This window comes from Chlamydotis macqueenii, chromosome 5 (assembly GCF_036417535.1).
Source record: "Chlamydotis macqueenii isolate bChlMac1 chromosome 5, bChlMac1.mat, whole genome shotgun sequence".
Taxonomy (NCBI): Eukaryota; Metazoa; Chordata; class Aves; order Otidiformes; family Otididae; genus Chlamydotis; species Chlamydotis macqueenii.
In genome coordinates, this window is record NC_141560.1 from 56,047,628 (window position 1) to 56,071,950 (window position 24,323).

The 24,323-nt window shown below is 35.9% G+C and overlaps 1 protein-coding gene across 17 annotated transcripts in view; it reads left to right on the forward strand.

The window, feature by feature from the left end:
* The window catches only part of SOX6 (SRY-box transcription factor 6), a 386,403-nt gene that overhangs the window by 236,242 nt on the left and 125,838 nt on the right, over positions 1–24,323 (forward strand). For all 17 annotated transcript variants that reach the window (XM_086748345.1, XM_086748348.1, XM_086748349.1 and 14 more), the window contains one exon: positions 109–177. In XM_086748345.1, the coding sequence (XP_086604471.1) occupies positions 109–177 (69 nt within the window). The remainder of the gene's footprint in view (positions 1–108; positions 178–24,323) is intronic.

The window sequence follows — 24,323 nt, forward strand, 5'->3', positions numbered from 1 at the left end:
ATGCTTAATAAAAATACAATAAAGAATAACTAATAAGATGTTTTTCACTCATAATATTGAAGTTTCAATATAACTGTTTTAATTTAATGGAAATTTTATTTCTAATAGATTGCAAGACAACAGCAGCAACTTCTGCAGCAGCAGCACAAAATCAATCTACTGCAACAGCAAATTCAGGTCAGTGTTTTTTATTGCTCTGTTCTGATTATACTTAACTTTCATTTATGGAGAAGGAAGGATCTAAAATAAGGCAGCCACATGCTTACTTACAGGCCTTAGTAACAATGCTCTTTATGGAGGGTCTTTGTGTCTTTGAAAATTATTGTCAAACATCTTTTTGATGGAAAGAGCTTTTATTTAACAAGCAGAGTTTTAATCTGAAAGTTATGAACTACATCTTAAATCTTGTCATTTAATTCTGCAATCAGTTTGACTTGTACTGTGCGAAGTAGAAGCAGAGTCTCAATCATTGTTTATAGAATTCCTTATTCTACAAAGGCAAAATTGGCTTTATAAGAAGGTTAGAATAACATTTTCCATTTCATTAACTAAAGCAAACAGCTACAGAATAGGATAACAGACATTGAGACAGTACCAAGTCCTTGGGACCAATCTGCTCATGTACAAAGACCTGCAGATATATGTATCCCACGTACCTTTGGAGTAACTGTATCCGTGAGTGGTCTGGAGGTATTCAATTGTCTGTACTGGTATTCAGAACCTGGTTTAATTTTATTCAAATATATGTGGGTAAGGAGTGACACGTAGGTAGAGGCGTCGTTGACGTGACTGTATTACCTTCTCTGCTTCCTACTTTGTTTGAAAGGATTTTAGTGGGACTGTTCTTTGATTTAAATATTTCAGTTTGATCTGACAGATGGTTGTACTCCCAATAATTTCTTATAAGCTTGGACTATCAGTTTTTTTTTTCTTTAATCAGCTGATTACCATGTTATAGATGCCAAAACTGAAGTATTTCCTTCCCTCATCCCAAAAGAAAGCTTGTAAATGCTTTTGTAAATATTGTAATGCAGTTCCCGTTACACTTTAAGGAGTTTAATTAGCATATATAAATGTGCTGATACCTGGGATAAGAAAGACAATTTAATTTTAAAGCACTGTTATTGTCATTGCCTATTGGAAGACTACACATTCATATTAGGTGTACATAAAGGATGGAAGAAATGTAAGAATAGTGAAAGGAAAAATACACCATCTTCTCTAAGTGTTATTTGCAAGTCTGGCTTCAAAAAAACCAAAGAATCATGTAAAAAAAAACTTTACTTGACATAAAATCTAAGATTGAAATATAGTAAAGTCTGCTGAACAGAATCGTTATTTTCAGGAGAAATTTCTAATTTTTTAAAATTCCTTTAAAATTAGGACACAGAAAGAGGAATCATGACCAGTTAATTTTTGTTCCTATTCAGAGATTGTGGGTATGTTTTACTTGAACATATCCTGCTTTGTAGTAAAAAGTTTAAAGGTACTTTATGTTTCAGCTCACTCAATAGTTTCCAGTAGCTTTAGCCTTCCATTGACTCCAGGGAAAGGCGGTCTTAGAATAGGTTGCTGTTCATGTTAGAATTGGTTGCAGGTTCATTTTCTTGTTCGCTTGCAATTTTTCTCTTACATGGTGCTGAAGCCTCCACAAGTTTTCTTTCACATTCTTTTGTAAAAATGTATGCAAAGAAGTGTTTTAATGATTGTTCTGGTCATGTGAGCTAATTTATTTCATGGTAATCCTTCCCTATATTTGTTTCAAAATTTTTGCCAATATAAGCTATTCTTTTTTCATAGTTCCTCAGTATGTTGGCCTCTTTTTTTTTATCCTTATATTTACATTAATCTAATCAGTGTATTTGAGGCAGTGAGGACTGTTTCCTCTCCCAGCTTGTTAGCCAGATTGGTAGTGGACATCTTATTGCCTAAGGAACATTGGAGCCTCCAGTATGAAGCACTAGGCATGTTTGGCAGATGGCATCTCAAACATACATTGATCTTACAAGGAGATGAGTAAAAAAAAATTTGTTAGGAGATTGTTTCCTAGGCTAAACAACAGCTTACATAGTCCATTTGCTTGTGAGCCAAGTGGTTCTTCTTTGGTTTTTTTGTTTGTTCTTAATTCTGTGGCAGGTTTGCTAGCCAGGAGTTGCTCGGGAGAGAAGTTAGTTGCTAAGTTGCCTCTGCGGTTCTTATTTGCTTTGTTGCTATTGAATTGATTATGAGTGTTGTAGTTTGTTGAGACCTGTAGCTCCCTGACGTCTATAGGTGGGATGGAGGTAAACCAGGAGGCGAGTGAGAGATGCAGTGCTGTGCTGGTTCTCCCAGGTCCTCTCCCAGCATCTTCCCAGGAAAGCTCAGTACTGATACAGAAGTTGCGCTGGTTACTCTGAGTGGAATTCATCATATTAAAAGTATATAACTGTAGTTAGACTGTATCAATTAATTATCCAGACTGTTTTTATAGTGAATAGAGTGAAGCAGAGTGAATAGTTTTAGGATGCAATTCATCTTGTCCTAAAGTAGACATTTAAAATATGTCAGATGAATTGTTCCCTAAAATGGCTGTTTCTCTCCAGTAACTGTAAAGGATACGGATGCTTATGCCTATACTGTAGAGATCTGGAGTGAGATGAGGTGAATCATGCTCTCTGTGGCTTGAGGGGAAAAAACAATTTTCTAATAAATGTTTACTTTCTCAGTTTAGTTTTTGGGCTTTGTAGAATTCAGAACTGCGTCCCAAATAATTAGTTTGATTTTATTCAGGAAGTGAATTTGTTTAAAGGCACTCTTGAGCAACCCTTTTCAGGAAATTGTGATTACTTATATAAAATGGCGTGGATTCTTATCTGTATACTTTGTATGCGTGGAAAAACAATAGTACTCTTCTCTGACATTCCCCATTTGAAGAGCTTACAAAATATAAGTAGCACAGGTGCCAGTTTCATATGGGCATGGGCCTATTGATGGCACAGCTACTTGAAATAAGTGCAGTATATTCTTCCAGGATGCAGGAGTGGGGCATTGCTGATGCAATGTTTTCATCATGAGACACACAGTGTACCACTGTCATTTTCTGAGGTATAGAGTTAATTCTTGAACAATAATTTCTGTGAATAGGTCCATCCAGTTTATTTAACTGTTTGAACAACTAGAAATTACTTTAGATGGGGCTTACAAGATTTCTATCTATTACATATAAAAGTGGAAATAATACATATGAAATAAAACACATATTTCCATGCACACCTACTGGGTCAATTTACTAAGAATTTTCATTATTTGATATTTATTATTTATGTTATCTTGTATGTTATTTGTTTATTTAATAATTGTAACACCTTATTTAATTTAGTTGGTTGGGGTTTTTTTTGTTTTGCTTTGTTTTTTTTTTTTTTTAAGACCATATACAGGAGCACCTTACTCCAGACTTATTATACATTCAAAACTTTGTCAACAATCTATGAACAAAGAGGATATTAGCTAAACTTAGCACAGGAGAACAAAATAGGTATTTCAAGAGTACTAAGGTCATTAAATGTTCTGCATAATTATCTTATTTTTTCTAAGTGAAGCTAATGTTACTAGGGTGTGCATGTTGGAGAAAGCAGTTTTGTCTGTTGGCTAAAGGGAGTGGGAATGTGGAGTTTTTCTCAGTTCTGTCTGACTGTCTTAAATTTGGCAAATTGTTTCCTGTTCCTCATTTCAAATGTAATGTTTTGAGAATCTTAAATGAAAGAAAAGTTGAGAAAATACTGTAGGGCCAGTAAGAGCTCACAGATCAGTTTCCAGGTTGATTCAGATTTTTTAAAAGAACTTTCTTTGTTCATTCTTAAAGTAGAAGAGACAATATGAGACTATTTCAAGGACATCTCTTAGCCTGTGTTGTGAAAGCAAAAAATTCTAGAGATAAGGGAAAAACCTGTTTAAAGGAGGAATTTGGTGGTACATCATGAAGATAAGACTACATTGGAAGAAGGAAAGGCTTCCATCTCTAGAACAGCTACAACCTTGCGAACCACTTTAGACACTGAAATCCCTGTGAATTCAGTATCTCATTGCCAGAATTCAGTCCTTTCAGAATGAGGCTTGGGGACTGCTTCTGATCCCACCACGTCCAACTGAGGAAGGGGGTCAGATCCCACTGGTGCCTGGGGCATGTTGCTCCAGGATTTCCCTATGGGTGAACGAGGTTTAAGGGCTGAAGTTTGAGGGCTTCCCTCCTCTGGTGAGCAGGCTTCCTTAGGGCAAGTCCTAAATTGTGTCTGAAATCTTTAAAAGGGACACTAGTTGTTGAGCTTTTCTGAAAAAACTTGTGATAGGTATTACAGTGACAGCTGATTCAAACTGCTTTCATCGATTTCCATTCCCCTCATTCCTCTACACTATGCTTAATGCCATTGCAAAGTATTTCATTTTCTGTTTGAATCTGTATGATTTTCATTGCATAGAAAAACTGGCTTCCTCTGCTCTCATAAGTATTCTATTTTAACTCGTCTACTGGAAATTATTCCCAATAGTAATTTTTTTTCCAGTATTAACCTATACATTCATGCTGTTGTGGATTCATATTAATTTTCTTGCATTTTCTGTTTCACTCAAAAAAAGTTAACATGATTACTGTGATAGTAAACAAACAAAATAATAGTAACATAAAAATTACAACTATTTAAACTGTCCTTGAATAGGAATCATTTGAATCATACTTTAAGAGGCTGAACCAATGAGTCTGTCGTCTTATCCATGATTAACTACTGACAATTCAGGTACCTGGTGAGCTGAATAAGGACTATCTCTTTATGTGAAGCACATGTCTAAAGATCAGGAATAATTACATTCCACATTAGCCTTCATGGCCTCCCTGACCTGGTTAATTAATTTTTTGCTAGGATAATAATAGTAGAAATAGATTTAAAGATATGCTTCATCATTAAGTATGTAGCTGACCTCCAATTTTAAGAGCTGAACCTTTCATTTATTGCCTTTTGGAGACAGGTTAAAGCTCCTTGCAGTGAGCTTGCTGAAAATGCACAAGCTGGAATCTAGTTATTGTCAGTTCAGTTACACTCTCTGAGGTTGTCTCTCTTTGTAAACTGTATTTAGCACTGACGAGCAAAAAGCAATTGCAATTCTACTGTTCCAGCACTGGGGAATATTCTCCTCCACCTTTTTTTTTTCTTTTTATCTTTTTTTTTTGTTTTGTTTTTTGTTATTGATCATGAAACTGATCCCGTTCCACCAAGTTCTGAACAGGACCAAATAAAGCCATTGAAAGCAATTTGATACTTCTGTTGGCAGGGTACGCAGATCAGATACTCCCTTGAAAGAAAGCGAGAGATATAAACAAAGCTTAGAAGTCTAGGAATAGCCCCCAGCTTCAGCAAACCCTTAAAATATTTTGTAATTGTATCTTCAATCATGAATTACCCAGGAAAAACAGACCTTTTTTGCCTTTATATTTCACTGCTGTATGCTGTTTTTAATTGCCCACAGGCACACTGTTGTGATCTTCTTTGGAAGTTTAAAACCAGGATAAAAATGCAAATCTAATTATTTCTTTTATCTAATCTAATTAACTTTTCCAAGTAATGATAGATGCACTGTAGCCTGCATCAAACATTTTAATAGTGATGTTTCTGGATTAAAGAATAGGTAAAACTACTGTAATTTATAAGCAATCACGATTATAGCAGTAGAAAATGTAAATGATTGTGGTGGCTTAATAAACTATAGTTGCAGTTTATTAATTTACAATAGAAAGGATACATTTCCCTTAAATTCCAGTTTGTTTATGAATTGGTTGCCAGCTGTCATTGGTATTTTTTCCTTTTTTTTTTTTTTTTAAACAGTTCAGTATTAAAAAAAATCTATGTCTAACTCCCTTCTGCACTGCAGTGCTGTGCACATGGAAGAGAGAATTGCTGTTATGTGCCTGTAACTTGTAGCTGGCTGCTAATCATTGATTCAATCATTGATTCAAATTCATGGGGCTCTGCTGTAGGCGTGGCATTACAACTTCTGTCCAGCTCATAACTTGCTTAGTGAAAATGGAAACTGATCGATGGAGGAAAACAAACAAAGTCAAATGTTTCATGCTTTATTTATTATTACATAGTGGCTTATTAATGAGTTCTAAAGTCCTTATTCAATAATTACCCAAGCAAAAGGTCTATTACAGGCCAGCTTTTTCCAACAAAAGCCATCTTCATAGCTGGCTGGCTTGGAATTTTCTCTCAACTGTGTGGGAAGAGAAGCAATGTGGAATCCTTACCTTCTCCCAGCAGTCTACCCTTTAATAAATATTCCAACGATGCTCCCTATCCTTTATTCAGCCTCTTCCGTACTGAAAATGCTTTGGCATGACAGCGTGGTGGTGGCCTAAGCCAAAAGATGCACTCTGCTAAAGGCTCTCCCCTCCTGTGCTACTCCTAAGCTTCTGATCTTGCACCTTGGTCCCCCATTCACAAGGATTCTGCTGGCTGCTCTGCCTGTGAGGCCCTCAGCCCCTGGAAGCAAGACTTATCCTGGCAAAGGAGAAAGTAGTTCTGCATTTGGTTCTAAATACAATCCTTAAAAATGTATGCAGTCTTGAGGTGGAGGAGTGGTTTTAAAAAAAATGTACTGTGCCTTTCTAAGAGTTAAATTAGCTTTCTTGCAGTTTTCTAATTAACTATATATTTTTTTCTCTTAAATAGCTTTATTTCACCTACTCTAGTCTAAACAAATTGTATTTAATGCAAAAATTAAGCCTTGTGTATCTCTTTCATATGACTTCTCTAATTATAGAGCAGTAAATGGTAGAGTAGCATATGTTAGCAACATGAGCAGCAGTCTATGAAATGAGCTACAAGTTAATAAAATGATCTTGTGGTGGTGTTGGCCAAATGTTAGCACACATGTTTCGGAAAGTGATATTTCAACAGACTTGAAGAATAGGACTTTGGCATACGGGTGCCGAACATGATCTGATGCGTGGAAATTAGTTAAACCAAAGTAAATGTCATTGTTTCTCAGGCTCATGTTGGTGCAGAAAATGATAGTAGCTACCTTCCCACTTTCCCTCTCCTACATTTGTTTTAAAATTGGAAATGAAGGCAGAGGCAGCCATACTCCTCAGTTCAAGTACTCCTGCTTCATTTGCTCTGGGCATGCTGCATTGCAATCTCGACAGTGGCTTAAGGGCTTGTTCTCAACTGTGCCTTTCTCAAAGCCATGGGCTAAAGTCTCATTGATTCTGTTGAGCCCAAACACTCGTTCTACAGCCTTTGCTTGTAGAAGGGCCTCAGATTTGAGGCCCTGTTAATTTAGGGGCAGATTATAACCAACTCCTGCATAACAGCAGAGGATCAAACAAATATTTGCTGCCCACCTGTACTGCTGCCTAGGGGTCACTTTCAGCTGGTGGTCCTGCCTGTTCCAACCAAGCGTGGAGTGACGTACTGCGGTAGCCTCGGTGCTTGCTGATGCAGACACCCTGATCCAGCTCCCAAAGAGTTTGGCAGAGATTATGCCCCTCTGAACCTCTCTGGTGCTGTTCCTCTGGTAGTACAACTCTGCATCACCCCCTCTGTCAGTCTGCATAGTGTAATCTTCACATTATTGCAATATTTGGAATAATGCAATAATAATGCACTACGTGCTCCAGCACAGAATACCCATTTTCTTCCTAAGTGGCATGTACACAAACTAAAATGGATAACTGAGAGCAGAAATTGAGCCAACTGGCAGCCTACCAACAAGGCTGATCCTGTGAAGTCTTATTTGCTTGAGTAATACTTGCATAGCCAGTATTTGATGACTTGTATATCTAAGTGTAACTCACGTAAGTAGGCTTTGTGGATTGGACACCTCATGTGAGGAAGGACCTAGAATATTAGTATTGTGGTTGGATTCTCAAAGATATAAATGAGGCAGAGGTTTAAGGGGATGTAATTTGTTTTATTAGACAAATAGATGTAGTTGGAAAAAGCAGGCAACCTTTTGGGCACACCAGCTCTTTTTCAGGACTTACATTAGTGTTACATTGAAATGTATCCCAAGACTGAGAGAAACTGCCTAAGATATTTGCCTTTCATTCCTAATTAGTTACTTTCTCAGTGACGATTTTTTGACAACCATTTGATGGCCAAGATGGAAAAGAATCAAGATTTACATTACATTCACCAGGAGATTGTGAATAAAGAAAATAGTTAATAAGTGTTAGTATAGAAATTACTTAATTTGTGAAGATATTCAGATACACAGGCAAGACTGGAATGTGATAATATCAGAGGTCAAAATTTCTGTCTACAGAAACAGGTATTTGGAGGCAAATGATGAAGTACAGCCCCCACAAAAAGGCCAAAAGCATTTAGCAAATAAATTGTAAAGTACTTTTTGAAATCTCACAGTAAAATCTTAAATTTACCAGAGGGACTAAATCCTGACCTAAAGAATCAAAATGTTTTTAGTTGTAATTGTGGGAATGCTCCAGAATGCAAGTGTATTACTGAATCAATTTGAGTATAAAAGCTTTTTAAAATATATTTAATGTCTTGACAGCAAGGAAGAAAAAGTGCATTGCTCTATGAATGCATTCAGGAATTATGAATTCACATAAAAAAGTAGTAGTGTGTGCAAACCAGTAAATGAGCAAACCAGACGCTGTTTAAAATTTAGTATACATTTGGTGGCATATATGTAAAAGTAAAGTGAATAAATATTTCTAATATTCATTGTCTTATTCAACCAGTTACTCAAGATACTTGCAAAAATGTCAAAGCATAGCTCTCAAGGAAGGGTGAATGGCCTTGCCCGGAATTTACCTATCTAATTTTAAAGTTGTTGTTAAAGTAAGGCAAAGCTGTTTTACCACTGCAGTTTACACCCTATTTCCTTTTGTCTGTTATATTAGAACCCTCTTTCCCCAAATAATTAGATGATGTAATGGCTTCTGTTGTATGCAAGACTTTTGCTTGTTTGAAAGAACTACTCTTTTATATAAATCTTGTATATATCATCTTCAGCAAGTTGAGCATTTGCACAGCTTGGGTAAATTATGTCTATATTGAGAATCTAAGAAGTTACACAGTGTGCATTCCATACTTGAGGGATGGGAAATAAAAATTGATATACTGTGCGGCACATGATATAACACAGTGAAATATCTTTTAAATTCTAGAGGGGTGCACTGACATCACCACACTTAATTCACATACAGTAACTCCCACAAAATGTTATTAATTTTAAATTGAAGTTTGTAATTATTCAATAAAAAGAAAATAAATGATGTAAAGAGTATACAATGGTGCATTATGAAATGCTGAATTCGTCATATTCACCCACCCAAAATGACAGTGTGTTAAGCAAACATGAAGATTGTAACACCAAATAGTAAACGCAAAGAAATTCATAGTTGATAGTGAAATGCAAAATCCGTCTTGAGACATACTGCTCCACAGTATGGAAGGGCACTTCTGAATTAGGGAACTTTGTTGTGTAAATGAGAGAATAACTAGTTGGAGGACCATACAGTTAGTTTAAAATGTAGATCAGGTAGATAATTGAGTAGTGTGGGTAATTGCTACAGGTAACAAAATAAAGTTGATAGTCCAATGTATACCTAATAGTCTAAGCACAGAACGTTATTCCTTATTTGACAAATCAATTTATATAATATAAATATAGAAACAAACTTTTCTCAGAGGGGGAGCTATGGCACTTGTTTTTTTTCTCTGACGAGTGATTTGTGTGAAGATCTCTACTATCACATTTCTAGCTTTGCCTTTTCCATCTCATTGGTGATATATTTTCAGGATACTCATCCCCTCCGTAACTGCATATCTGAGTGTCTCATAAGCTGAAGTGTATTATCCTCACAACACTCTTCTGAGGCAGAATAAAAAGCATATAGATATTTGGGGGCATCTAATTTTAGATATCTAATTTGAGTGACTGAATTAGGACTTTTGGCTCCATATATAAAGCAGTCCAGGTGCTGTGAATTACCTTCTGTTGATTAGACAACGAGGTTCCTAATTTAAGCACCTAAGTTAAATTTCCTAAGTGACTTGATCCAGTTCTTATATGAAATTTGACAGACCTGAAATCTATGGTTTCAGAATTCATAGAGTGGTTATCTAATGTCTTGATCGTCTTTTCTATCATAACTTTCTGTCAACTTATCACTCGCCTTGATTTACTCTGACAGAGCTTTTAGCCAGAGTGAATCCACCTCAGTCAGACAGGGAGATATTTGTTCGTTCCTCTCACCCACTCCTCTGCCTCATTTCAGCTAGCTCAAGTCTCCCATGTGGTAGAGCTGCTGACTGCGTATAGCCATTGTCATACAGAAAGAGGCTACTCTCACTGAAGAAATCTGTAGTTTCCCAAATCCATGTATTTTCCTTACACATATGGAGCAACTTCCATGGCTGTGAAACATCCTTTGAACAGTGACTTATTCTGGAGCGAAAAACATTTTTCGTTCGAAGAACGCCTAGATTTCTTGGCAGTCCCTCACACATTTTGTAGGGCATTCAAAAGACTTCCTTGAAACAGTCATTAAATAATATTCTTTATTTAATCAAAATGGCCACTTCTAAATGAAGATCTTGCATGCCACATTTTAGGCCAGAATATATTTTTATGGCCAAGTTATAAACCTATGAAAAGGGGGCTTATAATGGAAAGGTTGACACAACATTAATTTTAGTGTTGTAAACGCAACGGTATAATTTTGGAAAAAAAGCCTTTATAGCTCTGCTAAGATATTAATTGCAGGAAATTACACCATATCCTATTAAAGTATTATGTCAGTGGCATACATAGCATATAACACCTTTGCATATTCTCCCTTGTTTTCACAGCGACATTTTGCATTTTGATCTGTAAAGAGTAGGGGGATAAAGTGGCTCAGAATTTCTGACCGTATTTGCTCAAGGGCAAAAAACCAGCCTAGATGATGCTTGCTTGTGATCTACTCTAGAAGCAGATCTTCTGTTAACCAGGTAAATCCAATAGGAGTATCAAGGAATGAACCCAATTCTGCTGAAATGAAAGTCTTTGCTTTGTTTTGTGACTTTTGTACCAGGGATTTGAATTTGGACCCATTCCTTACTCACACAAATTAGATTTAGTCAAGATTCTTTCCAGAATGACAACTACTTTTATGACAAACTTATTTTTGTTGATAAGGGCTCACTTTTCCTTTACTTCTAATTACAGAATCGTTCCTAACTGTTACAACTGCATAGCAGACGCAGTCTCTTACCTTTCTGATTTCTGTTCAGTTAATTATTCAGAAATGCATTTTATGTATATATGGTGGAGGAGAAGCTGTAGATCCCTATTATGTTGAACAATCAGATTTCTGCATTGCATTGCGCATTGTACATTTTTTTATTAATAAGAAATAAGTTATTTGTTGCATTTATGCCATTTTTAGTTGCAAGGGCATGATATAATGCTACCATGTTTTCTTTACAGGAATTTGTTCTTATGAAGTAATTATTTGTTAATATCTTGGGTTTAATATACACTGAATTGTAGCATTTGGGTGTAGTCTAAGGTTGGACTCTTAAACTCTGGTTGCTGTTTTTAACTAGGATGAACTCCTGTTACAATAGTTTCTTCTGACTGCCAGATCTTTCAGGACAAGGGGGCCTCGTCTTCCTATTTGTAAAGCCCCTCACATTGAGGCTATGGTCTATCAGGCGCTTTTCATTGCTACATTGACACAAATTTGCAGTGAAAAATATCAATAACAAAAACATGCAGGGTTTTTTTTAATATATAAATGGGTCCTCGAGTCTTGATGTCTTATCTCTTTTCCCTTCTGATGGCAGTGGAGCATGCACAGTTCTTTCACAAGAAAAACCTCATGACTGTTGTACAGTAGATGAGTTTTTAACAAGATGGGAGAAAAGACCTTCTCAAAGACCACACTGGTATGCAAGTTCATTGGACCATTGATGTTTCCCATTAATTGCAAAGCTTTAACATATAACCATCGACTATATCTGGTTTTACTTATCAAATACAGAACTGCTTTTTTTTTTCCTGCCTGCTGTGCAGGGAAAACTCCATGCTGTACCACTTTCTTTTTACTTGGGGCTTCTAGTATCATCAGGATTAAAGCTGTCAGAACAATCAGCCCTCTTTATTTTGTGGCTTTAAATACGGAGCCTAATACTGTTGCCTGAGAAATGGCATGCTTTCAATGCGTTAGTTAAAAATTGCCAAATGGACAAAACAAAAAAGATCCCTCTTAATAGCAGACATTGAAGTAGTGCTTTAATTTATTTTTGTTCTACCACTAACTTGTCTTCATTGGCTTAATCCTACACTCAAGTGTAAGGAAAAACTCATGCTCAACTTAGTGAGAGTTTTGCTTCATTGAATGCAGTGCGGAGTGCCATTTCCTCAGCTGGTGTTGTTCATTTTCTCTCCACTTATGTCAGTCTAATACTAGAACTCCAGAATTAGGACCTCTTTTTAAAAACAAAAGGAGCTCACATGGAAATGACAGCATTTCATTTTGCTTTTTTTTTATTCACTGTAAAATATTCCTCCACTCTGTGTGTTCATTTATATTTGGGGATAATTGTGCCCATCCACCCTAGAATGCTTGGAGGCAGCTGATATATCGTATATGAATATTTTTGTCTTATATGTGTTTACTTCAGTTATTACTTTGTGCAATTAATATGTTTTTTATCATCAGAGTCCCTTTTCTTTTGTTTTCTCCAGGATAATAAGAATGCGTTTTTATGATAACACTTTGTAAAGAACAAAACTAAAATGATTTCCTCATTATATTATTTTTCTGTTTGATTGTTTTAATTGAGAAGAGAGTCTCTTCCTAGGCAAGACTACTAATCTGTCATTTTATTTACCCTGTTGTTTTACTATCAGTTGAAATAGGCATATATTTCAGATGTAACTTTAGGAGGGACAGAGTATACCAGTAATTTATACAATAGACACTGATGATTATTGACCATTAAAGAGTACTAAAACATTTCCTATATGAAATAGATGTGGTATCAAATGTCTTTATTTCTGATAGTAAATGTCTCAGGTTTACTTCACAGACATCAATGTTATTATATAAAGGTAAAAACCTAGCTACACTCTAGCAAACATAGGTCACCTCTTAATAAAAGAATGGAGTTGCAAGCAAACGAAAAAAATACTTTGAAGAAATTCCCAGGCTCATGTGTATATTAACCAGAGCAGATGAAATGATTTATTGGGTTTTATACACAATCTGTAAAGGGTAAGCATTGCTAACAGAATGAGTGGCAGCCTCGGGGAGCTGAGTAGCCCCCAGGGACCAGCCTTTGTTCCTCTGGACTTGACAGGCATGTGTCCCTGTTAAATGAGGGCTTATTTTCCCTCATATGTGCGCAATTTCCAAGCTCAACAAAGGCAGCCAGGACTGGAGCTATTTAAAAGAGCCAGCTCAGGAGGAAGCATTCCTGGAGAAAGGGGATGCTAAGGGGCTAATTACTCACCATAGTTCAGCAACTGATTTTTTTTTTTTTTTTCCTCCTTAGCAAGGTTTATTAACATGGAACTGCCACTTTCATTTTACATAAACATACATTAAAATTACAAGAGTGTTATTGGTCTTTGTGAAATAGCTATTTTAAAGGTCCTGCTGACCAAAAATAAAATAAGAAGTGTGTTCATTTTATTTCGGGCCTGCAATGAAAGTCATCATGTCTTAAGCTCATGGAAAGATTATTTTTATAAAAGATGCAGTGAAATTGCTTCTCCAATATCTTCCTCTTCTTTCTTAATCGTTTCTTGTCTCACATATAGTAGTAGGAGTTGTCCTCAGTACTTACTGCAGTCATGTAAATATGATAATTAATATTGTTCAGGTAAATGGGTCAGCACATGTAAAGCAAATATCAATATTTACTTAATGACATGTCTAGTGTGGTATGCTTTTTGTAAGCCTCTCACTACATATTTAAAGATGTGTTTAGACCCAGCAGACCTTTGTGTTGCCTTTCAAGTAGTCTAGTGATGCTACTCCATACAAGAAGTAGGACTTTTTCCCTCTCTTTTCTAATATGTGGCTTGAATCACTCCTGTGTTACTGGTGGCTGGCATTCTCTGTGGAGAATAGGCCAGTCATTTCATAGAGTGATGTAATTTTTTTTTTTGAAGTGTGGAAAATACAGTTGACCACTTTGTCAATAAATACTATGTGGTTTCAGGCTTATTTCCTATTCTGAAGCAAACAGGAAATTATCTTGTGAAACAGGTAGCCTATTTGATTCTTCTTGATCGGAACATACTGATCCTCCTAAAATCTGAACACAAACAGGTGGAAAAAAAGAGTTCTCCCATGGCTCTGTGGGGTCACGGGCTGAACGGGCTTCAACATGGTATAAGAGAAGGCTTTTGGACGTGTGACACTGAAGTTCGTAGCCTATACACAGGAAACAGTTCACATACCTTTATGAAAACTGAGACAACAGTAGCAGTTATAGAGTTACCTCAGCAGAAGCAGCTTGATTTGTGGATCGAGATGAGCCTTTGAATGTGAAAGGGATAATATTTAGAAAAGTTGAAACTGGAGCATCTAATGGAGTGCTGCTTCCAACATTATATAGATAGTTTGTACTGGTAATATTAGATGTTGCCCTTTTGGCATAGGTCCTGTGAAATCTTTGTGAGATTACTCACTGTCTAATGTTACATATATTTTTTTAATTGGATCCTCCATACAAGTTTTATGGGTTTTTTTGGTGTTGAGTTGTGTTGGGTTTTTTGTTTGTTTGTTGGGTTTTTTTTTTTGGAGGGGTGTTTGTTTTTTTTAAACAGGGTTGTAGGATGATATTCGGGCATTTTCAAATCAAAACTGAACTAACCAAATTTGACAGTTTTCTTCATCAAGTACACTTAGCATTGGAAGCAAGACTTAATCTCTCCAAGGTTAGGGTAGTAAACTAAGGGATGTTTTGTCTTTTCTTGCATGGTTTCTTTGCTGTGTGATTTTTGTATGATAACCATATTTTAAATTTTTGCTTCGAGTGCCCACCTTTAGAACCAACATATTACTATCCTGTATTTTAAAATTATTATGATTATATTTCCAATATAATTATTATAATTATCAGAATTGTTCTGGAAATTTCATTAACAAAAACTGTATTTCAAAAAATATGAGAGTTTTTTTTTTTCTAATTTCAGTATTTCTGATCCATTACATAATGTTGGCAACATAAATAGATGTCCTTATAGAATTAACAGAGAAAAGAATCAGATTATATTATTTGAGCTTCCATTGTACATGTAGGAAGATGGTGAATATACAAAGTACAGGTTGCAGAATGCTAAGAATTAAACTAGTTGCAAACTCTGAAATGCTTTAAACCATCCCTGAGTAGACAGTGCTGTAGCAGTGGATCACTGGAATGGGATGTAGGACTCTTGATTTATCTACTCTTTCCTTTCAAAGTTTTGATTTTTCACGCTGAAGAAGGGAATAATAGTAATAGGAAGGAGTACAAAGCTTCCTTAGGATTTGTTAAGAGAGGGTTTTTTTTTTTTTAAGTCATTATTAAGTAAATAAACTTATGTTCCTTTTCACTAAATAAAGGCATTCTGATTGGATAAAAGTCACAAACCTGACCCAGATCCTACTTGCCTCTGTCCAAATCAGGAATAACTCCACAGAATAAAAACAGTACATCTGACAGATTTACAGCCATCAAGGCTGAGAGTCACCTATTTATTTCCTTTCTCCTTGGAGATGACAAAATATATAACACTTGATGAACTGCAGCTTCCAGGAACATTCAGATGTTAATGCTACAAAGGCCTATATTGCAGGCTGAAACCTTGCCTGGATTAAAATTCTGCTTTGCATGAAGTTAAGGAGCTGCATATATGCAGGGGCATTTGGTACTGTTATAAGGGCCAGGGAAAATGGTTTAACTCTGATTCCATGAAAATTCTGACTAAGCCTTTCTCTAAAGGTTTTTTTTTTCCATTCTCTGGGGGAGGGAGGGTTCCATACCAAGAGACTTTCTTTCCGTCTTACTAAGAGAAAGCACCTCCTAATCAGAAAGGAAGGTCCCACACAGATTATCTTCTTGTAATACTATGACAGGACCCAAATTTCACTGAGGCTTTTGTGAAGAGCTGTGGAGAGTATTAAAGCCATGGCTCCACAGTACTTAACTTAGATTTTTTTTTTTTTTTTATAATAGGAAAAAAAAAAAAAGAAGATGAACTCATGCACACTATTTCCAGCTAAGAATGAAGTTTTATTCCTTTGCTGCATTGTTGTCTGGTTACCAGAATGAAATGTTAATCATGTGAAAGTAGGATATCAGTCTACTGAAGAAAGAAGGAATAATCAACACATCTCTCTCTTTCTTTCTTCCTGAGTGCTTTGACTCAGTGTTACGCTTCTCCTCTCCACTTCTTAGATCTTTTTCTGTATTTACAAGCATCCACCTTTTTCTTATGGGAGGTTAATTACTATTTTGCAGCTTACTTCCGTAAAACAGTAGTAATGAATGCAAATTTCACACAGTCAACCTGTCTGTTTCCCGTGTTTGTCGTACCATTTAGTTTTAAAGAAAAAAAAAAACAAACAACCCCCAAAACCAAAACATTTTTTACCCTAATTTCCTAAGGAAAGGACTTTTATATAATTGTGCTGCCAGTCTGTCTATCAGAATTCCACCTGAATAGTTTTTCAAACACATTAGGTAATTACGTAACCACATTTGAGATATAGGAAGAAGCCTAGAAGATATTGCAGTTATTTAAGTCTCATGAAAGTTAGTGACCTTAATAAACCCTTTTTTATTGCCCTGGAAGTAAAGGCTTCAGTGTAAGCTCTCCCGGTAGTAGAACTTGAAGAATGTACTCGGGAAAGAGATGTTAAAATGCCCTAACTTGAGAAAAAGTTTTGGTCTGAGCTTATACTTTACAAGAGAGCAGAGAAGCAAAATTAGTTTGCATCTCATGAAAAACCATGGGAAACAACCATTCATGAACTGTGCTGCTTCCCATACTACTTGTTCTGGATATGCACACACTTCCCAGGAAACAGAGCCTTGGGTACTGACCAAAATACTGTCTTTCATTCTTGCAGAGGGTTTGCACATGTCAGGGAAAACAGCATGGAAAACATTTCATTTCTAGTGATTTATTTCATCTTACCCTACATGTTTTCTCCAAATTCACCAGTTAGAATTTTGTCTGAAGTTTCAGTGATTTGCTTTGAATATGCTGCAGAATTCGAATGAAGATCTTACTGGGAGATTTTACTATAAAGAAACAGCCAATCTGTCACCTGCTGTAGCTTTCAGGTGCTTCCCTTTGTTATGTTTGCACAACTGAGGCTTAGTTAAAATGTTTTCCATTTCATCCACGAGAAGCTTTGTGAAACTAATGTTTTCTAAACTTCTGGACAATAGTCCTTTCTAGATTAAGTTTCTGGAACACACTAAAACAATTAAGGCTTAGATACATGGAGACTTTAAATTTTTTTTTTTTTAAATAAGTTTCACCTCATTTATTCCCTTTCGTATTGCAAAGTACTCTGGGAACAAGTATTCTAACCAACCTATCAGCAACAGAAGTGCTTTTATTTCATTAGGGTATCACTAGGGTAGTGGGTTTTGAGAGAGATCTCCCCATTTAATCCATAAATTTTAAATTATTTTTCAATAATTCCCAGGTAGAAACAATTAGCCTTAAAATATGCAGAGCTGTTTTTGTGTATGTAAGGAAGGAGGTATAACTTGGATCCGGACAAAGTCTGGCACTTTTTCAGGTACTTCACTATTAATTTTCACCTATGGCCCATGATTTTCTCCCGACAGTTTGTACTTCTTTTTTCATGTGGACATTGATAGGTTTGTGATCAGTCCTGTTTCTAATATAAAAAGCTTCCTAGTTGTAGAACCACATCAGTCCAGTTCCTCATAAAGACTCACTTGCATTCAATGATCTTGCTACTAGGGAAGCTGGACAGACTTCTGAGCCAGAAGTCTGTTTCATTCTTTGTGATGCTTAAAAAGGCATAATGTCATGAAATGGTCTTAGAAACTGTATTGTAATCCTCAGAGGAATTTTGCCTCTTATTTTGGGCCAGTAGGTCTAGACTCTCTTATTAGCTGAGTTTACGTGCTTCCCAGTCCTGTTTCAGGATTTATATCCCATCTATGTGCCTCATGGCTTCGTATTGTTGTGATCTCCTTGAGCGAAATGTGTTAGTGTGCACCATGGCCTCCATCTTGCTCAGCTTCTTGGGCTTCTCTTGGAAGGAAAACCTAGATGTGAGAGGAGTGGAGCAGAGCCCACTCTCCTCCTGATATGCAATCCAGACCTAGTTTGGATGCACTCTCAATCCAGGACTGTGTAAGGAACATGTGAACACAGGCTCAATCTTACAGAGACACAGCAGGACATTTTAACTCTCATATTTAAACAAGGCCTGACTTAAAATAGTATGTTACTGTTTTATGCAGCATTCACTCCTTTATCATGTCTTAAATTTTCTGTGGTTCCTGGACTGATACTTCACAGGTCAGAGCCATCTTTCAGTATGACAGGAAGCCCTACAATTTTTGAAACTTCCATTCATCTCAGCAGAGAGTGAAGAGCTCACTAGCTGTATGATTCAATTCGCTCTCAGTTTAGTGAGTAAAATAGGTTCACAGAAAAGGGAGCACCAGAGCTGGCAAGAGAGCAAGCACAGGAGTGAGTGCCTAGGAGGAGAAAGGAGAGAGATTGAAGAGGGAGCACTGGGGCAGGAAGACCTTCCACTTTGAGGAGGGAGGTGTTGTATTGTGCAAGCTGCACTATAAAGTGAAGTTTAAGATTGTAGGAGCACTAATCTATTTCCTTGTGGAATTTGTTTTTTTTTCAAGTGTTATCTTTGGCATTCTAGTCAGTAGTGTGAAGAGACCTTGTTGCAGGACACAACCACAATGGCAAAAAAGCTTCACTTTCTAGAGCTGTCAGTTTTGCAGTTTGAGTAGAAAAGGAAGATATCAGATTTGTATTGTTAGCCTGATTGCCTCTAGAAATGAGTTTTATGCAACTCTGTGTTGTGTGTGTGAAGGTCTGTATACTGCTAACTTTTCAGCCTGTTGATTTCAGCTGAATTTGATAGATAGATGTTTCAAAGAAAACTAAGTTCCCACAGTCTGTGAAAGCAGCCAGCTAGACTGAGGTGGAGGATTTTTTCGTGTCCTGGAAATAGGATAGGTTGGGTTTCTTACCTCTACGTTTACACGAAACGTGACACTTTGTTGTTGAATGAGAGAATCCAAAATAGGCAGAGTTCTTATGTATAACCCAACCACAGGAGATGCTTCAGATGGAGCTTTCACCTCAGTAGACAGTGAAGTTAAACAACTGGAAGTTACAAATCCATTTGGCTGTGTTTGCCCTTGAACTTCTGAAACTTCTTGTGTCACTCATTATTTTAACAGTTTCTATTCCAGAAGCAAAGAGGAAATGAAGGCATTCACTGTCATTGGTTGATCTATAAACTATGACCAGATAGCAGCTCCAAAAGAAATCTGTGTACTTGAAATAAATTTTACTGTGGAAGACAATTCAGGTCTGGAAGACAAGGGAAATTTCTGTGAAATAAAGATCTCCCAGTACTTCCTGTAGAGAAAGAAAAGTAATGAACTGAAAAAGTTTGATCTTTTGGTTTCCATTCAGCACTTCAAAGAGGGATTATTGGTGTTTTAGAGAAGTATTTAAAATGCATATGTGAATGCATGGGGGTATAAGTGAAAATATGGAGTAGCAGTAGAAAAAAGTTTTAACACCCTTGAGTTTGGGATAGCTTCTTTAACTGAAAAATCACAAGTGGGTTATACACACATCATACCATTAAAGATATTGAATTTGTTTTGGCAAAACACCATGCAGAAATATTAAGTAGAGTGGTGGGAAAAATGAAGAAAGTTCTGAATAATAAAAAATACAGTATTTATATAGGTCATTCCTATATGCTGACAGAAATTTTTACTAGGGAGTAGTTCTAGTCTTATATGGTTTCAAGAACATGAATTTCTTCTGACTATATAATGAATAGGAGGCAAGTTTTAGTAAAATAGTGTGAGAAATTTACATGATACATAGCTATAGTGCAAAGGTGGGAAGTAGATACATACGCATGACAAATCCCTGTTTATGCTGGTTGTCTTTGAAAAATCCTCTTTCCTGTCTCTTAGTTTGTTCTGCCCTTTTCCCTTTGTTTTCTTCTTTCCATTTCTCTCATTTCACACTTGCTGTTGAGAAAGACCACTTCTACATATGCAATAATATCAGGTTAATATTCATAGGCATGGTTATGGAAAAGATGGTTATTGCACAGTTGTTTAATTAATTAATTGTTTAAAAGCACTTTGAAAAACAAAAGTGTAATCAAAGATCTAAGTATTATATTGAAGAAACGGAAATCTCTATGCAGTGGAGATGTTCGAAAAAGATCTGCTGTTAATGACCTTTCATTTTAAAATAGTTTTATTACATAATTTATTTATTGAATTTAAAAAATACCTACAACTAATTTATACAATCACCCCCAAATCCAGGAGTTTAGTTCTACCAGGTACCCTGGGCATCCTGGGTGGTATAACTGCACATCTAGTCACATTCTTATTGCTTTCTTGCATACACACTGCATAAACTCCGCTCAGCTGTACTACATCAGACCATGCTTTTATTGGGGATAACTGGTGACAATATAAATGATGAGAAAGAGAGAGATTCATATGGTTTCTATGTGTCACCAGAAAAACAAGATTAAAAATACAATTTAATAGCATGTATGGTTCTGGTGTTGCTGGTTATTTGTAGCGAACAAGTACCAGTGAAAGACACAGACACAAAAAGCAGAGGTTTGAGCTTTTTGTTCAATATACATAAAAATCTGAGCAATCAGTTAGGAAATATGGGAGATAGAGTTTGGTTCACTGCTAAGGTTAGGAATTAAATTTCTTTTAAAAGACATAAACCTTTTGTTTAAAGACTTAACAGAAAACCATTCATGCTTTCCTGGATTTTTTTTTCTCCTTGAAATATCAGATATTGACCACAATTAATAGTAAGGCACTGATAGAGCTGAATTGAGAGTTTTAGTCTATTGGAATGGTATTGGAGTAGAGTCAATTCCATTCAATGTGTTGGATGTTTGGTCATGGTATGAATGACCTTAGAGTCTTCAGTCATGATTGCTTCTGAGAAGCAAAGGATGTCCTTCTGCCTAAAGAATCAAAAAATTGTGCTAGATAAGACTCAAAAGAAGGGCTATAGAAAGGAAGTTTTATTTGTCCTATTTTACAGGCAAGAAACTCAGACACTTGAGTGACTTAGTCAGAGTCTCACAGGAAGTCTAGGTGGAGCTGGGAATTGAACACAGATAACCTGAGTCTGAGTGCTTGGCTCAGAAGACCACTTTAAAATGTTTTAGAATGTGGTTTTGTTAATCTATTAAGTAGAGTCTGAATGATGTGGAAGATATGGGCTGGGGAACATGTTAGGTACATAATATATCTTCAGTTTATGTATGTGATATTTTATAGGAGGGTATAAACTCATTGGTTACTGTTTCAGGCATAGATTAATATCACTTACAGTGTCTCAGTATGAGAGCATACGTTGGAAAACGGTAAAGAAAGGGAGTTTTTAGATTGCTAATGATTTCCTTTTAAGGAACATGTGACTAAGGGCTGAGAGAATTTGCTGCTGAAAATGCTTACTACAAGCCTTTGAAAATTCCCTGTCTAGTTATTCACATAGGAAATATCTGGTTGCAGGCGTACTTGGCTGTGCAGGCTTCCATGAGTACCCCATATTTATAAAGCCTGTTCGTTCAGGCCTTTGAATGGGAGCAGTTGACAGAGAGAGTAATTTTTGTGAATTCTTTTTAAGTATATAGCGAGCTTGCCTCTTGACATTTGGATTTGATGCTTCATTGTGATTCACGCAAAGTACAAAAGCCATATGCTACAGAGATAGATAAACACAGGGATGAAATATCACCAGTTCATTTAATTTTTACTATCACTGTTTGTTTTTGTTTTTTTTTTTTTCACTAGCAATAGTATTTTTATTGTGTACTTACCTTCAAGTTTTCCAGCTCTTAGGCTATCAGTTTGGTATCCTTCATGAAAAACTATACTCACTTAAAGCTGTATTCTCAGAAGCTTTTGGAAAGTGGCCTGGAAAAATTGTTTGCATGCCTGTTTGCACTAGCAAAATCCCAAATTGTGTCTCTTAGGGAGTGTGTCTAAGCCTTCAGTTCTTTTCTATATTTTCTGTAGTACTTGAGAAATATTTTATCATTACTACTCTTTGAAACAGTAATACTAATCTGTTGCTGGAATTTTTAATTTCACCCTTAGCAAGATTAATTTACATGTTTCAAACTTAACTAGAATGTATCTAAATGTCCACAAACTGATTTTCATGTGAGGTTGGCGTGATTTCTGACTTTGGATCAGCTAGCTGTTGCTTCACTTTGAGTAATTCAACAAAAAAATAAAGATGTGGTTGCACAAATCCTTGCAAAATGAAATAACCAAATTTCCTAGAGCTCTGCTTTTTAATTATCCTTCTTTTCACTCATGGAATAGTTGAAAATAAATTTCATGTAAGATAACTATTATGTATATTTCAGAAAGATATATGTTCAGCTTGCCACAGAACTGTGATGCAATTATTGCTTTCTAAATATTATTAAAATATCTTGAGCATTTTACTGACTAATTTTAAGATCCTGGTACTTCCCAGACTGGCCTGGTTTTACTCCACCACTGTCAGGGCACAACTTATGGCAGGAGCAATTTATGCCAACCGTTTATTTTCAGGTGAAGTTGGAATCATTTAGACATCTAAACAGTACACCTGCAAATGAGGTATCAAATTGTTTAGTTAAGAAATTTGCACTGCCATTTTATTGCACCTAAAGTATGTAGATCCCCAAAGCCTGTTAATTTTTAAGTAATCATAATAAAATACTGGTTTTATTAAAATTGGAGAGAAAAGATCATAGATGCACAGAAATATCTAGATAGGCAGAATTTAAAATACAGATTCCAAAGGAGTGAAGAGATCAAGATATTCTGTCCTTTTGCATTTTGCATCAACAATTTTGAATGTAACAACAGTTTGGAAATTCAGATGTAGTTGTGTCTGTATATGTAGGCAACTGAGAGCTCACATATAGAGAAAATCATATGCAAAATCTTGCCAAGAAAAACCATAAAAATTTGCATAAATAGTTCACATTTCTTACCACATTTTCTCTGCCTGTCTTCATGCAGAATATTAGGTGCCTTCAGAAATTGTTGTGCTAACTCTAGAGTACAAAGAATACTATCTTGATCTTGAGCATTTCAGCTTAATTGTATAGCTCAGAGCAAGAGGATTGCAAGCGTCTACTATAGATGAAGAGAGGAAAAAAAATCTTGGGAAAAGAAGGTCTAGGACCAGAAAACTGACAGAAACATGAGCAGCTAATTGCTATAGGCTCCATACATCTTGGAATGACCTAAGGGGATATCAACAAATCCCTTTCCACTGGGGTATAGTAACAGCAATGGCATAACAGTGAAATCACTGGCAAAAACTAGGGGAAAAATTCTTTTAAAGTATTGGCATTAGCATGTTAGTGAGCAATTCTTTTTCCATTTTAATGGTTATTAATGTGTGTGCTTGCATTTAACATCTGCAAACCTTCTCTTCCCACTTTTCTCCCCCCAGAAAAACTAGTGATGTGGTAACTGGATTTTATGTGTCTATCTCAGATTCCCTTATGGACTTGTGGGCCTGAATAATTTTTTGTAATACTAACACCCAAAATGTAAGTTGTTTGGCAGTAGTATTTATACCTTTTTTCCCCTCAAAACTGAAAAGATCAGATTTAAAAAGAGTGATTTTATTTTTAAAAAATTAGAAATTAAATTTCTTTCTTGATCACATGTTCCAGGTTGTTAATTTTTATAAAGAAAAAATAATATTCAGTTTAAATAAATTAATTATTTTACAATCATTGGTGAAAGACTACATGTAAAATATTTTAGAAGTATCCCCAGTAAGGGCCATTCTTTTCTATTTTTTGCAGAACTCTCCAAACCCATAAGCTAAACCAATTTTTTAATGCGATGACAGATACGTTTCCCAACAATTCTATTTGGCCAATGCTAAATATTTAGCAGTAGATTTTACATTATCCCCATATTTTGTTTTCTCATGGGCCGTACTGAACCTCAAATATATCATCAAGATCTTTTCTAGGTGGCTTAGTTTAAAAAACAGATTTCTCCATTATTTAA